Source organism: Alexandromys fortis, unplaced genomic scaffold, assembly GCF_014885135.2.
Source record: "Alexandromys fortis isolate MF-2015 unplaced genomic scaffold, M_Fortis_MF-2015_v1.1 scaffold_89, whole genome shotgun sequence".
Taxonomy (NCBI): Eukaryota; Metazoa; Chordata; class Mammalia; order Rodentia; family Cricetidae; genus Alexandromys; species Alexandromys fortis.
In genome coordinates, this window is record NW_026067973.1 from 6,838,462 (window position 1) to 6,855,628 (window position 17,167).

At 47.4% G+C, this 17,167-nt stretch overlaps 2 protein-coding genes across 11 annotated transcripts in view; one reads left to right on the forward strand and one right to left on the reverse strand.

The window, feature by feature from the left end:
* Ppp2r1b (protein phosphatase 2 scaffold subunit Abeta) overlaps nucleotides 1-13,315 on the forward strand; it is a 34,925-nt gene extending 21,610 nt beyond the window's left edge. For 2 of the 6 annotated variants that reach the window (XM_050156433.1, XM_050156435.1), the window contains 2 exons: nucleotides 3,945-4,069; nucleotides 13,183-13,315. In XM_050156433.1, the coding sequence (XP_050012390.1) occupies nucleotides 3,945-4,069; nucleotides 13,183-13,275 (218 nt within the window). In that variant the 3' untranslated portion in view covers nucleotides 13,276-13,315. Of the gene's footprint in view, nucleotides 1-352; nucleotides 2,092-3,944; nucleotides 4,070-12,150; nucleotides 12,252-13,182 lie in introns of those variants that run through there. The other 4 variants (XM_050156438.1, XM_050156439.1, XM_050156436.1 and 1 more) reach the window with 4 other exon arrangements.
* The window catches only part of Sik2 (salt inducible kinase 2), a 96,627-nt gene continuing 90,027 nt past the window's right edge, over nucleotides 10,568-17,167 (reverse strand). For 2 of the 5 annotated variants that reach the window (XM_050156431.1, XM_050156429.1), the window contains exons 15-16: nucleotides 15,907-16,515; nucleotides 10,568-14,003 (exon numbers count right to left, since the gene is read on the reverse strand). In XM_050156431.1, coding sequence (XP_050012388.1) covers nucleotides 13,916-14,003; nucleotides 15,907-16,515 — 697 coding nt within the window. In that variant the 3' untranslated portion in view covers nucleotides 10,568-13,915. Of the gene's footprint in view, nucleotides 14,627-15,906; nucleotides 16,516-17,167 lie in introns of all 5 variants that reach the window. The other 3 variants (XM_050156432.1, XM_050156430.1, XR_007594319.1) reach the window with 2 other exon arrangements.

A 17,167-nucleotide genomic window follows, 5' to 3' on the forward strand; every position in this document is an offset into this window, starting at 1 on the left:
TTCTCTGCTCTTGCTGGGCTTGGGAGAACACACTTGTATTCCCAGCTCTTGGGAGCCTGAGACAGGAGGATGTCAGAGTAGAGGAGTTTGGGCAACATTTTGAGACCCTGTCTAAAATAGAAATGTCTTGACCCATTTTCTCAGTTCTATGTGTAGGATGCTGATTCTTACTGGCAGGAGCAGTTTTGGTTTGGACTCAGTAAGTCTTTAACTTGCAGACAGCCTGACAGAGTGCAGGGCCACAGTGAGAGTCAGGCTCATGCTTTTGTCAGTGTTACATACTAAATGTTCACATAACAACCGTTCATGAACTTTCTGTACCACTAACATGATTTTGTTTGGAATTTTCCAGTTCTTGCGTTGGCATAAAAGAGGAACAGGAGGGAAAAGCCTTTACTAAATTCTTATCACAGATCTCTAGTCAATGTGTTCTTACACTGGGTGGAGAAACATGGAAACCTTCAAGATCTCATCCAAGCAAATGGCAACAACTTAGAAGAAATCAGATTTCAGTGACTTGATCCTTTCTAAACATGAACTGAGAATGGTTTTCTTCTCTCTGTCGGGATAACTTTCAAGCCTTCTACTGACCAGGCACTGATACCCCTCGCACAGTCCCCCTTGAATGTCTCCCAGTGCTTTTTCCTGCACCATCGAGGCTCCTGCCTCCTCCTTTTTGAGTCAGGCCCCAGCCACTTAAGATTCCAGACAGAGCCTGGATGGATTTGGACCCCGACAAAGTGGAGTGATTCTTATGTTTACACGTCTCTGTGCCTCTAGCATTCCAATGTTCAAAGTAAATGGTTTAGAATAACTTACTTATAATTGTCCTCTTGGGAGATGATACTGAGGCTTGACTGTAGTGAAAGCCACTTTCTGGTGACAATGGTTCACATCAGTGACTCACATGAAAGGAGGTGTGGAGGTTAATGTATGGTTGTTCTGGTTTTCATTTGCTCAGTTTTGGCTGTAATCATGTCATGCAGTAGCCTGAAGTGGGTTTATCTTGCTGCTAATGTGTGATGTTGAAAGGTATCAATTTCAACGGCTCAGCACTGTGACTGCCTTCAAAACTCATAAGGAACTTTAGTGCCTCCTTCTACACTATGATTCTACTGTTTCATTGTGAAGTTTTATGTTTCAAGTAAGTGTAGGAACCACTGGTCCCTGGTTCTGCTTCCAGCGATGTTAGTTAGCATCTTGCCGTTGCTACACTGTGCAGTATCAAACTGAAGTTTTGCTGCTCAGTGTCAGTGATGCTGGAACATTTTTTACTTTTGCACTAAAAACTTCATTAATTTGTCCTGAAATTTAAGGTAGTAAGTAGGTAAAGCTGAAGGTTTGCTGAAGCAAATTGTTTATGGAAGGCTACTTGACACTGTTTAGGAAACACCCGCTTATCAGTGGGCATGCTGATTGCCCATCACCCTGTCCAGTTAGAACGCCCTCTTTCCGTGAGCAGCTCGGACAGGGTCCCACCTTTTCTGGTGACTCTTCTGGATTACTTACATGTCTCTCACCCAACAGACTCCTTGTCTCCAGTGGACTCAGTCAGTGGGGTTCGTCTGCAGCCTGGTTTTCTCAGTGCGCCTCACCATGTAGTTTGCTGTTTCCATTTTGGTTTCTGAATTGTTGATTTTACTTACAAACTCTTTTAGATATAATAAGTCCTGCTCTGTTTTGTGAAGGCCCAAAGATACCTACAAAACTTTGTACATTAAACATAAGTTACAGAAAACCAAGTTTGTGTAAATGCTTTTATCATACCTTAGGAAAAAAAAAAACAGAACAGAAAATTTCTCTCAGAGATTGTGTGCCTGTATTTTAAACCGCTGGATTACTTTGTAGTAAGTTTCCATTTTATGTGTTCTAGGGTGAAGGTATTTTCCTAAGCAAAAAGATTCTCATTTTAGTGCCTTAAATTACTGTGCTGTAAACATTATAGTTTCTTTTTGGCATCACCTGCAGGCTATATTCCTTTTTATTGAGTTTTATGTTTGGAAGATTATTGTCTTGATTTTGGTTGGAAATGCCACATGCTACACTCACTTGGGAATAAACTTGGAAAGCATCCCTGTCTTGCTACCTCCAGCCTTGTGCATTTACCTTTCTGCCAAAGACTATTGAACATTCAAGGGGGGAACAGTGAACCCTTGTCTTCTCAAATAAAGGTCATATAGCACACAGGGTCTGTTTTTGGGTGGCTGTTACAGGCTTCACTATTCTTTCTGATGTACACAGTGAACTTCCTCTTGTGGTACCTGCATAGCAGCTGCTCTTCAGCTTCAGTCTGGCCATTTTCCTCACATACTACTGTTTATACTTGATTTCTTCACAAGCTCCTTGATGCTGGCTTGGTCTGTTTTGTGTTGTACTGCTGCCTAGACCAGTGTCTGGTGTGTATTGTTGGTGCTATTAAAATCCTGTTCACTAAGTGGTTTCTAAAGTCTGTCCTCTGATGTGTTGAACAGAGTCACCAGACTGAGACTGTCTGTCTGTAATGGATACAATTAGAGATTTCCTTTGCTCCTAGGAAGTAATAGCCTTTGACCTAAGCCAGTCCCCAGCCCCAGGATTTTTCTTTCTGTAGCCCTGCTGTCCTAGAACTATCTATGTAGACCAGGCTGTCCCTGAGTGCTGGGATGAAAGGCATGCCACTATGCCCGGCTTGAGGAATCGTTCTTTCGGAATTGTCTGGTTGCACTAAACACGTATTGCTGCTGTTTGCATCTGGGCAGTAGAGCAGTTTTTCGGGAAGTGAAGCCTAACTAATATACACATCCTAGGCCAGTTAAAATTGCTCCATTAATAGTGAAGTTTTAGTGATTTTCTACAGATTATTTAGGATTTACCCATCATGAGCTTAAAATATTAGGTCTTGTGTGTGTAATGTGCTGCCAATGAGATAGGAGCCCAGAGATGGATTCTGTTTCATAAGGATAAGCAGCTTAATGTGTGATTTTGAATGAAGCCTTGTCAAAATAAAGGACAATCTTCAGTTCACGGAAATACCAAGTTTGACTGTGACTGTGGTGATGTGGGCCTGGGGGTGGGGAGTATGTTTACTGGAGGACTTGTCCTTATTCAAGAGACAGCCTGACGGAGGTGTCTTGTTTAAGTGTCCAGGATGCTTGTGTAACACCCCGGAAGACCAGTGTGTCTTTCTGACACCACTGTGTCCCTGAGCCGAAAGCCTGGTGTTCCCTACAGAAGAGTCCCTGGATCCATCACACTGGGGATGTGGGGCAGGGTGGCCAGACAAGCCCTGTGCTCAGCCTCCCCGGCACCCCTCCCCCCAGGTGCTGTTCTTTGTCATTTACTGTCCACCTGGATGTCAGGTGCACAGGAGGCCCTGCCACCCTGGTGTTCCTCATAAATCTGTGATGTGACTGCCGTCCTTTCTCACTGCTTCCTCCCCCTTACAGCCTCTATCTTGCTTGTCCCTCCTATTCCTTCACAAATCTCCAGTCCTCTTCTATACCTTGAATAGCTTTGCTGTTCCTCATTTGCCTCCATGGGCCTGCTGTTTCCAGGAAATGACATCATGTTCAGTTGAGATGGAAATCTTTTGGAGGATGAAGAGAGCTTAATTACTGGGAAGAAAAGCCAAGTCATTTCTTTCTTCGGAGTTGTCTTAAACTGCTATGATCAGTTCTGAAAGGAGTTAGATCTTTGGTTTATTCAGGGCCCTACAGGCTACCCATGACCAAGATGTGGGGGAGCCCCCAGTTAGATCCAGTGGGGTGACTCGAGCAAAAAGGCACCTTAAGTAAAGTCCTGGCGAGGGCTGGCTTTTTCTGCACAGCTGCCTAGAACTTTGTGTGCTGTTGGGCCATCATGGTGCCAGGCCAGCTGAGGGCATCCTGGCTGGGAAGCACAGGTGGGCTTGGGAGGGGACATGCCCTGGTCAGGGACAGTCACAGGGTTGCTGTCTGTATCTCTAGTGGTGGCACAAACGCTGAGGAGGCTAGATTTTCCTGTGAAGGGCAGTGAAGAAGAGTCCAGCATCCCTGGGGGTGACAAGAATCTCTTCCTGAGACCCCGAGTGCCTGGAGAGGACACTGGGAAGGTAAGTGCCCCTGAAACTTGGGGCCAGAGCCCTGTCCTTTCTGGGCTGAGAGTAGCCAGCAGAGCTTGCTGCTGCTATAGGGAATCCCGGCAAGGTGGGCAGAGAAGCAGTTCCCACCACACTGTCCTGGAGAGACAACCTCTCTAGGGGTTGGGAGAGTATAAAGTATTGCTCTGTTTCACTGCCTCTGAAGTGGTGGTCTTGTCCAGAATCATTCCTGTGGTTTAAGGTCTTTTGAATCTTCTTCAGTCTGAGACGATACCCACACAACAAAAGGGTAGACTGGAAGAGCTGCTGGCATACTTTCCACACAGGCTGGGAAGTTATCGGGCCCAGTTCCACTTAGGTAGGGAGTCATTTCTATTCAAGACAAGAGTCCATGCTGTTTTATAAGCCCATTTTGTCTACAATTACATGGCGAAGGGATGCAGACTTTCGGTTCATCAGTCCCAGGGGTTCCAGCTGTGGCCAGTGGTAGACGGGTAGTTATGCCTGGGCTACCTAGTTAGTGGCTGACGTCAGACTAGTTACAGTGATTGAAAGAAGCTGGTGCTCTCATACCACTCCAGTGGATTGTGTGGTTGCCACTGATAAAAGGATTGACTTTAAACCACCTGACTTTTCATCTTCTGTAAGTGGAGGCCATGCTATCTCTCCTGTTCTGAACAGTCGCTCTTCTACGCGCACACTTGTCCCGTCTGAATTGCTCAGCTGTCTCTGGTTCAGTCAGCCCCAGGGGTGTTGTTGCGTGCTGCATGATGGGACAAAGTGCTGGCTGGCTGACTGCTGCTTACAAAGCCTCCACAGCCTGAGCCCTGGCAGATGCCTGGTGCCACCCCTTCATGCCCCTTTGTCTACTTTACAGAACTTCATTGAGGGCAGAAACCTGCCTGGGGTAGTAAGAACAGTGATTCTTAGGGGCCTAAGCCACACACTCCTTAAGTTGTTTCCCAACATACACAAGACCATTTGGCCCTGCCATTGAATTCATGAATACCTGAGCTGAGTCCTGACCACTTGAGGCATCCCCCTGCCACAGCTGACTTGGTCCGTCTGAAGAAGGCTCTCCAGCTGAGAGCAGCACTAGCCGCCAATCCTTGAGTCTCCATTACTGTAATACCTCCACAAGCCTTTGAGCGTATTATTCCCTTGCAGTACACGTTTACATGGACACGTTTCAGGTGGTTGGGAATCTTCCTTAGAAGCCAGCTGTGCTAATTCTCTGGGGCTGCAGTTCATTTTACCCACAAAATTCCCCTTCTCTGTGACTCAGGGAGCCTTCTTAGCTCTTGTTTCACTTAAAGCAAATGCCCTGGGGGTGAAATGGAAAGGGACTTGCCTGTTGCCAGGCAGTTTTTCATGTCAGGGGCCCACAGCCAAGTGAATGATCCAGGAAGTCATCCAGTTGCAAACCAGAAATCGTTCTTAACCCCTTTCTATGTTGCTTGGCCAGCTCACTGCACTGTCCTCATAGGAAGAGTATCTGGGTGTTGAGAACTCTGGGAACTGAGTTCCTGACTGGTCTCAAAGCCCTGAAGGAGTCATCTGATGTCTTAGGGCTGTGCCTTCTGCGTGCTTCAAGAGAGCGGCTCAGGGCTCTTCCTCGTGAAGGGTGGGTGTTGCCTCAGTGCCATGGAGAGAGGCTCTTGAAGTTGCATGGTCTTCTCTGTGTTTGCTGACTCGTGTTGCTCACGCAGGACCTGCCAGGGAACAGCTTGAGCTATTCTCACACTCTGTTACCTCCAGGTCGGCCTAGTCACTCCCTCCTGGGTGGAGGGTGCTCTGACCACAGCTGCTGGCGAGCTTGTCAGGCCCGGCCGGCGAGGGTTAACAGTGGATTTGTTTATTGAATCATGAAGTAGCTGTCACATGGTTTTAATCAAAACACCATTTCCCTGACAACAGTGATGTCAGTTTTGTCGTTGCAGGGAGGAGCAGCTGTGAGGGACATTGAGTCTCCTCACTGAGCCCAGGTTTGGAGACGAGATCAAGCGAAACATTCATAAATAAAGGGTGCAGACACTGGGTTGACAATCCACCCTCCTCTTCCTTTTCTCTCTGCCTGGACAGTCTGTTCTGTACAGACACTGACCAGACCCAGTCCCGTCTCCGAGTCTCAGCTAAGAGCTTACCTTCGCTGGCCCTGGCTCCCCCTACCCTTGGTTCTACCGCTGGTTTTTATGGGTGTTTTGCCTGTTTCTATCACTCAGTCTCTGGTTTGTGTCTTCGGGCATTTGTCTCTTCTGGAGTCCAAGCCAGGACTTGCTGGTGACCTAGGATGTCCTGGCTGGCCTGAGACGAGGCTGTTCTGCGAGGCAACTGATTTATTCCTCAGATTGAGGGGCATAAGGGCTGCCTGGGGATTAAGGGCAACTACAAGGAGCCCAGCTGTGGGTGTCTGAAGGGCAGGAGCTCATGAGCATAGCTTCTTAGTCAGAGGATTAGTCTTGAACCCAGAGAGACGAGGCTCCATGAGGCCCCAGTCCAATCAGAGGACTGCTGTACATGAAAGCCCAAGGATGTCTGATCACCCTAGAGCCCTTCAGCTAAGGAACTTGATCCCACAGGCCACTGATAGGTCAGAAGTATAGAAGTAAATGGATCGGTCACAGGCCAGCTGGAGCAGGCCCCTAGGGTCTGGTCTCCTGTGACTCCCTGAGGACCGAGGAGCTGTCTGTGCAAAGACTCCCCCAGGCCTTCTAGCCTTCTCCATCCATGAGTTTAATTAACTTCACAGCTGGGGAGGAAAAGGCTGCCTAGATGGGATGTGTGTGTCACTGAGCTTTGTTACTGTGACAAGACAACATGAGGGTGTAGACTGGCTCACAGCTTGAGGGGACAGTCCATGGTGGGTAAGGCATGGCAGTGTGTCACATGTCTGCAGTCTGATCAGGTGACTGCTGATACTCTGCTGGCTTCCTTGTCTTTCCTTTTTATTCGGTCCAGGACACTAGCCTATGGTAAAGTTGCCCACATTTAGGATGGTTCTTCCTTCGAGTTAAACATTTCTGCAAATGTCCTCGCAGATAGACCCAGGGTGTCTCCTAGGTGGTTCCAAATCCAGTCAAGTTGACAATGCAGATGAACCATCACATTCTTCTGGATGGTCTTACACTGTGGTACTCATGACTGGTGCTACCCAGAACTCATTACCAAAAGTTCAGAAATTCTGGGGCTAGTTTGTCAGAACAGGTAACCACCCTCAGTCAGTGAGGAGACTTCACAGGCAGCGGCATCACCATTTCGTACCGCAGTGTTGTGCACAGTGAGCATTGTGACAGGCTGTCAGGGCAGTGTAGAGTCAGGCCCTGTTCCTATCACAGTTGGGGACAATGAGCCCTTACAGTGATCTGAAGGTTAGTGGCAGGCCTGGGGGTTAAAGACAGTCCAGAGTTTTTGCTGCCTCCTATGTTGTCTCTGCAGTAAGGGGTGGTACCACCCTCCTGCAGTGCCTGTCTGGCTACCCTCTGGATGGGGCTGGGGAGCCAGCCTCTGTTTCCTAGCCTTGCTCTGTACTGGCTCTTCATTTCCTGGGACCCTTCCAACTGCCTGCCTGTCCTCCGGCTCTCACTTTGATGACTAAACTTTGGGTTTCTGTAGTGACCTAAGACAGAGTGAGTCTCAGGCTAGACACAGCAAGACTGTGCACTGGGTCCTGTGGACGGCATGCTTTGTGGAAAGGCTGTGTCATCCTCTTAGTTCAGCTGAGCTTGGTGGGCAGCCTTGGGGTCAGGGTTCTCAGTCAGGCCTTTTCTTGGGCAACTCAGGTTTCATTATTCCATCTTTGGGGAATGAGGAGGAGGAAAATGGAGTAAGATGCCTCTCTGTGGAAGGAGTGACTCAGCACATCAAGAGCTTCAACACCCAACTGCCTCATTTTCTGAAATATCTGCCCGGCCAGCATTGGGGACTGACTCCAGGGCAGTCTGCTTGTCTGCAAAGTTGTTGCTCCTCCACTGAAGTGTTTGCTTGTTTACCCCCTCATTGCCAACCGGCCCAGCAATCCTGAGGAAAGCCCAATAGATACACACGTAAAGGGAGGGGGCCGTGTCCCCTGGCCCTGTGACTATAGATGCAGGGGAATTCAGACTCCTGCCTCCCCTTCAGGTTCTGCCTCAGTGACTTGTGGTCTCAGGCTTTGTGCCCGGATGGTGGCGGGTATGTCGCTGATGACAGTTCCATGTTTGAAGTGAAGGGGCATCTACTCCAGTTCAAGACCCGTCTCTTAATTCCTCTTACTGGACACTGCCTAAAGTAATCTATGTACAGAAATCATTGCTCAAGAGCTGTTCAGCCTTAAATGCCTGGGTGGAGCCAAAGTGAAAGGGTGGAGCCATGCTTCAATGAGCCCAAGGTGGAATAACTATGGTCTGTGATTTCCTATGTGTCCACGTAGCACTCAAGACTAAGTGCACAGTGCTTGCACAGGCAGCACATTTGATAACCACTGGAACAGTATAGGGAGATTAGCATGGCTCCTACATGCAAGTTCATGAAATGGTCCATATGTTATGAGAGGGATGGGAGGAATGAGCAAAGAACATACATATCCATAGATAGGTGTGAAGACATCATAATTAAAGCTGGTATTTCATACTCTAAAAAAAGCTATATAATAATTATACCAAAATTGAAAAATAACTTTAGTGCACAAAGCCCAGCCTTGCCCCTGAGAACTGCAGGCTGGATTGGCGCTTCTTTCCTGAATCCAGTGGGAGGTGTGAGCACTCCTTACACAGGAGTGTCACTGTCAGAATCTTTAGCTCTAGAAGGTACAGAGTAAGGGGTTTTGCCAGCGGCCCAGGGTGAACCTCTAGATACTGGATCCATCGTCCTCCTAGAGACTGAGTGTCTCTGTCGGTGAGGTTTCTGGGGAAGAGTCCAAAGATTTCTCTGTATATCAGAGGACTGAATCCACAATTGAAGGCATGGAGAAAAAAGGAGAGGGCCGCTCTCAAGAATGAAGCTTGTTCGTTCATACCTGGCCACAGGATGACTGGCAGTTTTGGAAATGTGATTAATGCTGGCCTGTTGTGTCTCTGAGTTGGCCAAGCAGAGGCCACAGGGTATGGCCTATTCTTTGTGGCTCTTCATAGGGCTTTTGTGCTTGTCATGGAAATGAAGGTGTCCTTAGACGTAGGGGAGGCCCGGGTGCTTGCCTATGACAACACTACAGTGATGTGGTGATCCAACAGGCAAGGGTCAAGTTTGCAAAACAGTCACTGAGAGTGAAAAAGAAAACTAAAACTTGTAGTGGATTCTCCTCCAAGAGGAAGAGCTGTTTGACGGTAGGACAGCTGTGCACATGCCGTGAAGGTTCTGTGCTCCCAGCCCTATATACACCCTCATAGCCACCAGGCTGGCCTCAGTTTGAGCTGTTCCAGTTCTGTATAATTCTGGCCCAAGGGGATGGCTTAAGCAATGGAAATCAAATATCAGCTGTGCTCACTGCCAGAGAAGAGGATTTAATCCTGCCCTTTCACTTGGGGTCTGGCCCCATGAGTCTAGAACATATGAAAGCAGCTTGGCAAAGGAATTCTTCAAAACCCTGAGGGCAAAGGGTTGCATATTGTATCTTAAAAGATGTGTGTGTGTCCGTTTCACAGACCCAGAGAGGAGGTGACACTGTCTGTAAGTAGCAGTTTTCTTTGCTGGCCGTCCTGGCAGTTTAGAGAGAGAACTTTACTTTCCATGACTTGTTCTGGGGAAGCTGAACAAAAGCACGTTGTGCTTGGCTTTGTTCCTCCTGCAGACTACCTGCAGCGATGAGCTCTGTCCTGAGACTAACAGCAAGGAGCATTAACCAAGCCCAGTGGGGCCCTGTCTGTATGCAGGCTGTGGTTAGCAGTGTTTCCATCAGCGATCTGGAGTGGCTATCGTGTACTCAGGCAATTCGGGGCGAGGTATTATTTACCCTGCTGACGTCAATGAGAACATATTATCCACTGTCCTTTCTGTAGTGTGAAATGAGCACCGGAGCTCAGAGAACACAGCCACCTTCCACAGTTTGAAAACTACCCAGTACTCAGTGCGGTGAGATCTGCCTGTAATCTCATTAGCCTGACACATCACCAGGCTTTTAGAAAACAAGGTGTTTTTATTTTAGTTCAGGAGGGTTGGAAACATAAAGACAGTACATTTTCTTTGCAGAAAATTACTCCATTTAAATTACCATTTGGTACAAAGATCATTTATTAAACTGCATTTTAGGCAATTTTCTAACACTGAGTGGCAGGTTACACTTTGATTTTCCACATTGGAGCTATTAGAATTTGCACTCAAAATACCAAAGCTATCGAAGTCAACATTTTTTTCTTAGTAATTAAAAAGCACACAGAAAAAAAATGTCTACAATCAGATTAAGTTTATCGAAAGTAACTCAACTACCAAGCTGAATCCAGCAAGACCACTCCCTTTCTACAAAGTGCAAATAATCTCCACCACTCTTACTTCTTAACTGCAGTCCCCAGAGGCCAGCAACCTCCCCTTTCCTTGCTGCTTTCTCCTTCACAGATTCTGGTAGAGGCAGATTTTTTTTTTTTTTAAACCATGGGTAGTAGGGATGTTCGACCATATGAATTTCCTTGACTGAGCAAATCCTGGGTGGGCAGGCGTCAGTTTTATCTGCACTTGGTAATGTGACATCGCTGCACCCACCTGGATGTTGTCTGTGTCTCTATTATTAAAGCTACCCCCACTCACCCATTTTGGTTCTGAAAAGACCCAGCATTCTATCATCAAAGCCCACTACCATTCTGTAATCCTGAAAGTGTTTAATAAGCCTTCCTACTTGGCAGAACTTAATTGTAAAGAAATGTGCTGGGCGGGGGTGGCACACACCTTTATTTCAGCACTTGGAAGCTGATCTCTGTGAGTTCGAGGCCAGCCTGGTCTACACAGTAAACCAGGACATCCTAGGATAGTCATAACTACATAGTGAGACCCCATTTCAAAAGATTATTAAAAAAAAGAAAGAAAAAAGGAAGGAAGGGAGGAAAGAAGGTAGGTTCTGTGTGCCATCCCTTTAGGATAAAGGTTGAGCCCACAATTCTCTGGGCAGCCATTTTCTCTGGGATTGACTCTGTCGACTAAGGAAGCCCTTTGGCAGTCAGGGAGGAGTTTGTCTTTCCCATATGTACTGAAAAGAAAAAGCACTGGCTTACATAACTTTGAATAAGCAAACAACCTCAATTTAAGCCTAAACTTCTGCAATTTATTGGACAGCAAGATGGCCAATCTCTGGTGTCCGTCCCCCCCTCCTTGCCTAAGTGCAGTCACCTGGATAACTGCATTGGGCTGCAGTGTCTGGACAGGGCTTTGTTTATATAGCGGTGTGCTACCAAGGGGGGGCTGTAGGACAGGGCTCCAGCACAGACCAGAAGCCAGGCCACGGAGGTGCTTGTCGCTGTACTGCCACTTGCGAAGTCATGTGTCCTTTGAGAGCGTCGCTTCCCTCAGCTGTGCTAACTACGGACCGTAGTTCTCTAGCTAATTCCACAGAACTGGAGTGAGGACTGTGAGGACTTGTGGAAGTGCTTGGTCCGTTGTTGTGAAAATGGACAGGCAAGGTGAGAGGGCAGGACCTGCAAGAACCATCCTTGGTTACGCTGTTGGGCACTATCCCTACCTGTTTGTCAACCCATGCAGTCACATACCCAAATCTGCTCACATATAACGTGGATGTAAGATGTGGTGCAACTAGGAAGGCTGGAAGTCTTCCAGAATTAACTGGGCAAACATGGCTACACAAATAAGTGAGAAGCTGTTGTGAGGGTAGAGACTTTAGGACCAAAAAGACCCTTAGAGGGCCGCTGTCTCATTCCATTTGCCATGGAGGCTTACTTCTCTGGGACCCCACCCATGGAAGACCTCTCTCTCCCTCCTCCCCTACTCTTGGTGTATGTGTATGTGTCTTAAGTTTTGGAGTATGGTTTTGTCCAGTGTTGAAACAGGTAGATGTTGCTGCTCTTGTCTCCCACAAATCAATTTGAAGGTAAGTGCTGTAAAAAATTTCCAGAAGCAACAAAATGATAAAAGATCCCTGCCTGGGCAATGACTCCAACTTACTACCTGTTCTCCAGTTTTTACCTTTGATGTCTAGGCACAGACAGACCGAGCGGCTCGGGTGGCTTCCGAGGAGGCAGTAGAGACAGCCCAGCTTAGGGGTACAAACGCAGCAAAGGTCAGCCCCGGCACAGGGCCCACTGGGATCGGTGTCATCAAATGACACTACATATTGTTTCCAAAGGAGGAGGAAGTGAAAAAGTCACCTGGACTATGAATTTTCTTTAAACCAACAGAGAGCTTAACTCACTGCTGATGTGTAAAAGTGCAATCCAGAGCAGTGAAAACTCTGCTCCTCATATATTTAAGAAGCAGGCTTGTTTAGATTCTAGGGAATCCCATAGAGGGAGGGCGAGCCCACTGGGTCCCCATGTTCTGAGCTGCTGGCACACACACTTGGGACCCTTGATCATCTGGCCTAGAAACTGCTACTTTCTGGGCTCCTTCAGTTTCTGGTTTCTCACTTTGTCATTTTCCAGCTGAGAACACACCCTTTCCCCCAGTTCTAGTTTCTCTGCCTTAGGTATAATGGCTCCGGGGAACAGGTAGAGAGGCCTGCCATAAGTCCTTGTTGAGTGCCCTAGTTATCAGAGTTCTGGGGCAAGGCAGAGGGTGTCTCTTCACTGGTTGGGTTGTACTGGAGTTATGGGGTAGAGGCCCTGTAACAATGCAGGTTAGGAGGGGGTATGGCAGGCAAAGGTTGAAGTCCTACCTCCCCGATACCAGGACAGGGTTTAAACACTTCTGACCTGGCTTTCTTTTTCCGAGGATGCCAAGTGAAAGAAAGGGCTTTGCTCCGATTAGCTCTGATACCTCCCATCAGTCCCAGAGGCTTTTCCTGGGTCCTCAGTATCTCCCACTGGGTAGATTCTGGAGGGTTGTGAACACAGAACTGTCCCTGTCTTTGTTCTAAAGGTGGCAGTTCAGATAGGCCAAGTCAGGGCACAGTGAGGGCTGGCACTGGTCAGGTAGCTCCCCGGGAACAGAGGAGTGGGACCCCACAACCTGTCATCTTCCTGTTGCATTAATACCCTCTGTTTGCCTTACAGGGACCAGCATGTCAGTTGCATGTAAATACTAGAGACACACTTGCCCAACTGGAGACTGCAGAACTAATGCATTTCCCCCAAAGCAGAGAGTGATACCTGGATAACAAAAGACCATAAACAAAAATAAAAAAAGTACCACACATATTGCACTTTTGCCAAATGAAAATTTTACCTCATGTTTGAATCACCAGTCTCTTTGGAGAGGCTGGTTTACAAGATAACAAAGCTAAGGGTTACTATACAGTAGTGTACACACTGCTGATGTGAATTGACAGGCGAGCATGTCAGTATTTCAAAGCTGCCTCTCAGCAAGAGTGGGCCTAAGCCTTCTTAGTGTTACTTTAGTACTTGTGAGGAGAAATGGCTTGGAAGCTTCCATGGTCACTAGTTAGGGGACAACAACAGAAGCAATCAGACGAGTGACCATCAGAGCCCATCTGCTCTCACCAGCTTCCATCTCAGGAAGTAAAGATAGCCATGGAGTTAGGGACTTCCACTGGAAAAGAGTGAGAGGAGCACACGGGAGCTTACAAGATCCAGCAGGAGGGTTCGTGTTCTTCGCCAGGCGTCTGTCCTCACCTCCACTCTGTGTGTCAGTGCCTAACAGGCTGGCTGTTGATGGGTGCTCCCGGCTTCTCTCTGCAGCCTTTAACCTTCTGTCAGCCTCTCCGCAGCCCCTCATCTGTCGCCTAACTGTCCTGCCATAGCTGCTAGGTCTCCTGGGCTAAGCAGCTCACAGCCCTGTTGGGGGGCAGGGGTTTATGCCAATCTGTAGCGGTGCTGTTCCTGCAGTCCTGAAATGAGCGGCCCCCATTTTCAATCTGGAAGGCATTTTCATTTGTCAATATTACAGCGCTTCTGCAGTATATTTTGGGAAAACATCCTCCTCCAGTCTAAACAAATCAAGCCCCGTTTTATAGCTGGCTTATTCTGCAAAGCTTTAAAACGTATTAGAGATCTTAATGAAATGATCTCTCCAATGAAATGATGTTCTTTATCTCACAAAATCATCAATCTTAAGCATGAGGAGGAACAGAATCAATAAGAGAAACACAATTTATCCTTACTGGATTTTCAGTTATTAAATCACAAAAATGACAGTCCCTCCTGCTATCCATTCCTGCTGACACCCACAGCCCAATTCTAAGCAGAGCGCATTTGCAAAGCAGCCTGGCACCAGTGGGGACCCAACAACTACAGTCTCTGGCCAGCCTCAAAGATGCTTGAATCGCCACCACTGGCAGGGGTTGGGCTGGTGACCAGGATGGCTCTCCGTAGACTTCCCATGCCTAGTCTTCCCTTGCCTGCCTGGACACTTACTACAGAGAGGAAAGGCAACTTATAGGTGTTTCTAGATGCAGCATCAGTGTAGTAGCTCTCTTCTTGTGCTTTAAGGAAGACGCTTTGTGCTTAGTGCATTCATCTGCTGATAGGACAAGCCACTCTAAAGAATAGAAATTATAATTTTTATAAATAATACTGAGTTTGTAACACCTGGATGTCACTGTGCAAATGACATTACTGATTACTTCTTGCTATCTAGTCGACTAGCGATAGCATCTATTTTTCAGCTCTTTTGATGAGTGAATTAAAAGGTTAAGCTTTTCTAGTAAATGGCTAACACATCTGTGGTTCTTTGAATATTACTGTAATACTTGAACATTTCACACAAATCAAAACCTTAAGGAAATTAAGACTTTTGATTCCCACATGGTGGAAAGCAAACTGAAGTGACTTTGGATTAACCAAGGACATGAATGGAAAACTTGGTTTCTATAGAAAAAAAAAGTCTGATGAGGCTGGGGAAGGCACAGCACTGCTGCTTCACACAGGACATAAAGACATCTAAACTACACAAAACTGTCCAACTATGCAAAGCTCCATAAGCTCCTAACAACACAGAGCGGAGAGCCAGAGGGGTTACTACAGGGTAGCAGACAGGAGGTTGTGCAGGAAGAGCCTGGCTTCCCAGCTTGGGCCTGAGTTCCTGATGCTTTCTGGATTCTGCTTTAGTCTCTACTGTGACAGGTCTCCTGTTGTCTCTACAGGTGAGAGCTTTGGAGTCCTGAGCATTTTAATACTTGGCCACCCAGGGGCACTTTTGAAAAGGCATTATCATGTGCTCCCAGAGAGATGACTGCAGGTTTCAGGGGGTCAGTGTGAGCTTAGTGTCCCTGAAACACCTCAGGCTCCACTATTCTGCGACATCTTGCATCAACAGCTAAGAACTTAGGATTTTACAACAATGCACAACTCTCTTTTCTTCCCTGCGCATCAGATCTCATGATGTACTCTTGGAGTACTTTGTTGTTGCTTGGCTTTAGTGAAATATGCTGCCTTTTCCTTTACCCTATGTATGTATATGCAACATACACATTTTTACTGCTTTTACCAAGGCCTTCCTTGGAAATAAATTGGTGTAAAACCTAGGTCTGTATGTTGTCATTTTATACGAACATTTCTTGGTAGCCCCCTGAGAGTGTGCTCCACTTTATCAAAGGGCATGTGCTTCAGCCCTTGCCACAGACAATCTTGTGGTGGGGCAGAGCCAGGAGGAACATCTACCCCAGTCACACCCTGATTCCAGTTGGGAACTTGATTTTTTTCCTACCAGGGAAAAGGGGAAAAAAATAAACTTTAAAGGGCTGGAATTAAAAGATAAACAGCCTGCCTTCACTAGAGCCACCTTCCTTTCTGTGCTGAGATTAATTCACCAGGACATACCCATTGTGTTGTGGATCCACGGCTTCTAGCATTTCACAATCAAAGAGTCCAGGGAGCTCAGAGAGGGCCAGCGGGTCATAGCTAGATGGGGTCTCCTGAAGTCCTGAGTTCCTGGGACAGTCCGCGCCTGTGAGGTTGCTCTGCTGGGCTCCATCCACAGGATAGTGACAGGGAGCAGGGTAGTCTGGTGCAGAGGAGGTGGTGCTTGGCAGCTCGCAAGTCTGATAGGAGAACTGTAAGGGGGTTGGAGCAGCTCCTGGCTGCTGAGGTGGTGGAGGAGGAGGCGGTGGGGGTGGCTGCTGCAATTGTGAGGGTAAGGGATGTGGAGCCCGGGGGCTGGGTGTGGAGGGCAGGGGCTGCAACTGCATCTCTGGGTATTGGCTGAGGAAAGGGCTAAATTGCATCTGCTCAGAAGAGGGCTCGAGGACTGGGCTCAGGGGTTGGGTCAGGCTGAATGGTGGGGGCTGCTGGGATGGCGGTGAAGTCTCCTGATGGGGAAGAGCCAGCTGCTGATTTGGTCGAGGGTAGGAGCTCTCGGCTATCTGCATCTGATTGAAATACGCTTGTAGCTGAGACTGCTTCTGGAGGAAGAGTCGCTTCTGTTGAAGCCTAAATTGGCAACACCGAAAAAGCATTTTACATCTCAAGTGAATGTAATTTCAATGTAAATTCAATACCAGGCATTAACTTCTCTTTCCCTTTCTTTTCTGTTTTATTTCTGAGAATCTTCTATATAGTTCAGGCTGGCCTCAAATTTGTGATCTTCCTGACCTAGAGCTAGGAATTCTAGGCATGCTCCATCACATGCGACACCCTCATCTCTTTTCCACTCAGAGTAAGAATTCACTACCGTGCATTTGCCCCTATTTGACTGACTCCTCTCAAGTGAGCACTGATGCATTTTCTCTCAAGTTTCTTGCTCTAGAGAGGCCAATTTACTCATGAAGATTGCTCAAAAAAAGGTTAACATCTTGGCTTCTGTGAGCAGGTGGGGTGATGATTAGGGCAATTTTATCTTAGCCAAGCAGCTTCTACTGGTGGGGCCAGCAGGCACGAAGACCACCAAGGGGAAAGCCTCATCAGCGTAACCAACTGCTTTAGGTCACTGCTTCTGAAATCTTAGGACTGATCATATCCCAGATAAATACAAATGGCAAAGTACATAGGGGGTCACCTCGTCTGACAGGCTTATACTCTAGGATTCTCAACAGCCTCATTAACACCATGTCTAAACAGAAAATGACCACGTGCCAGTGCATGG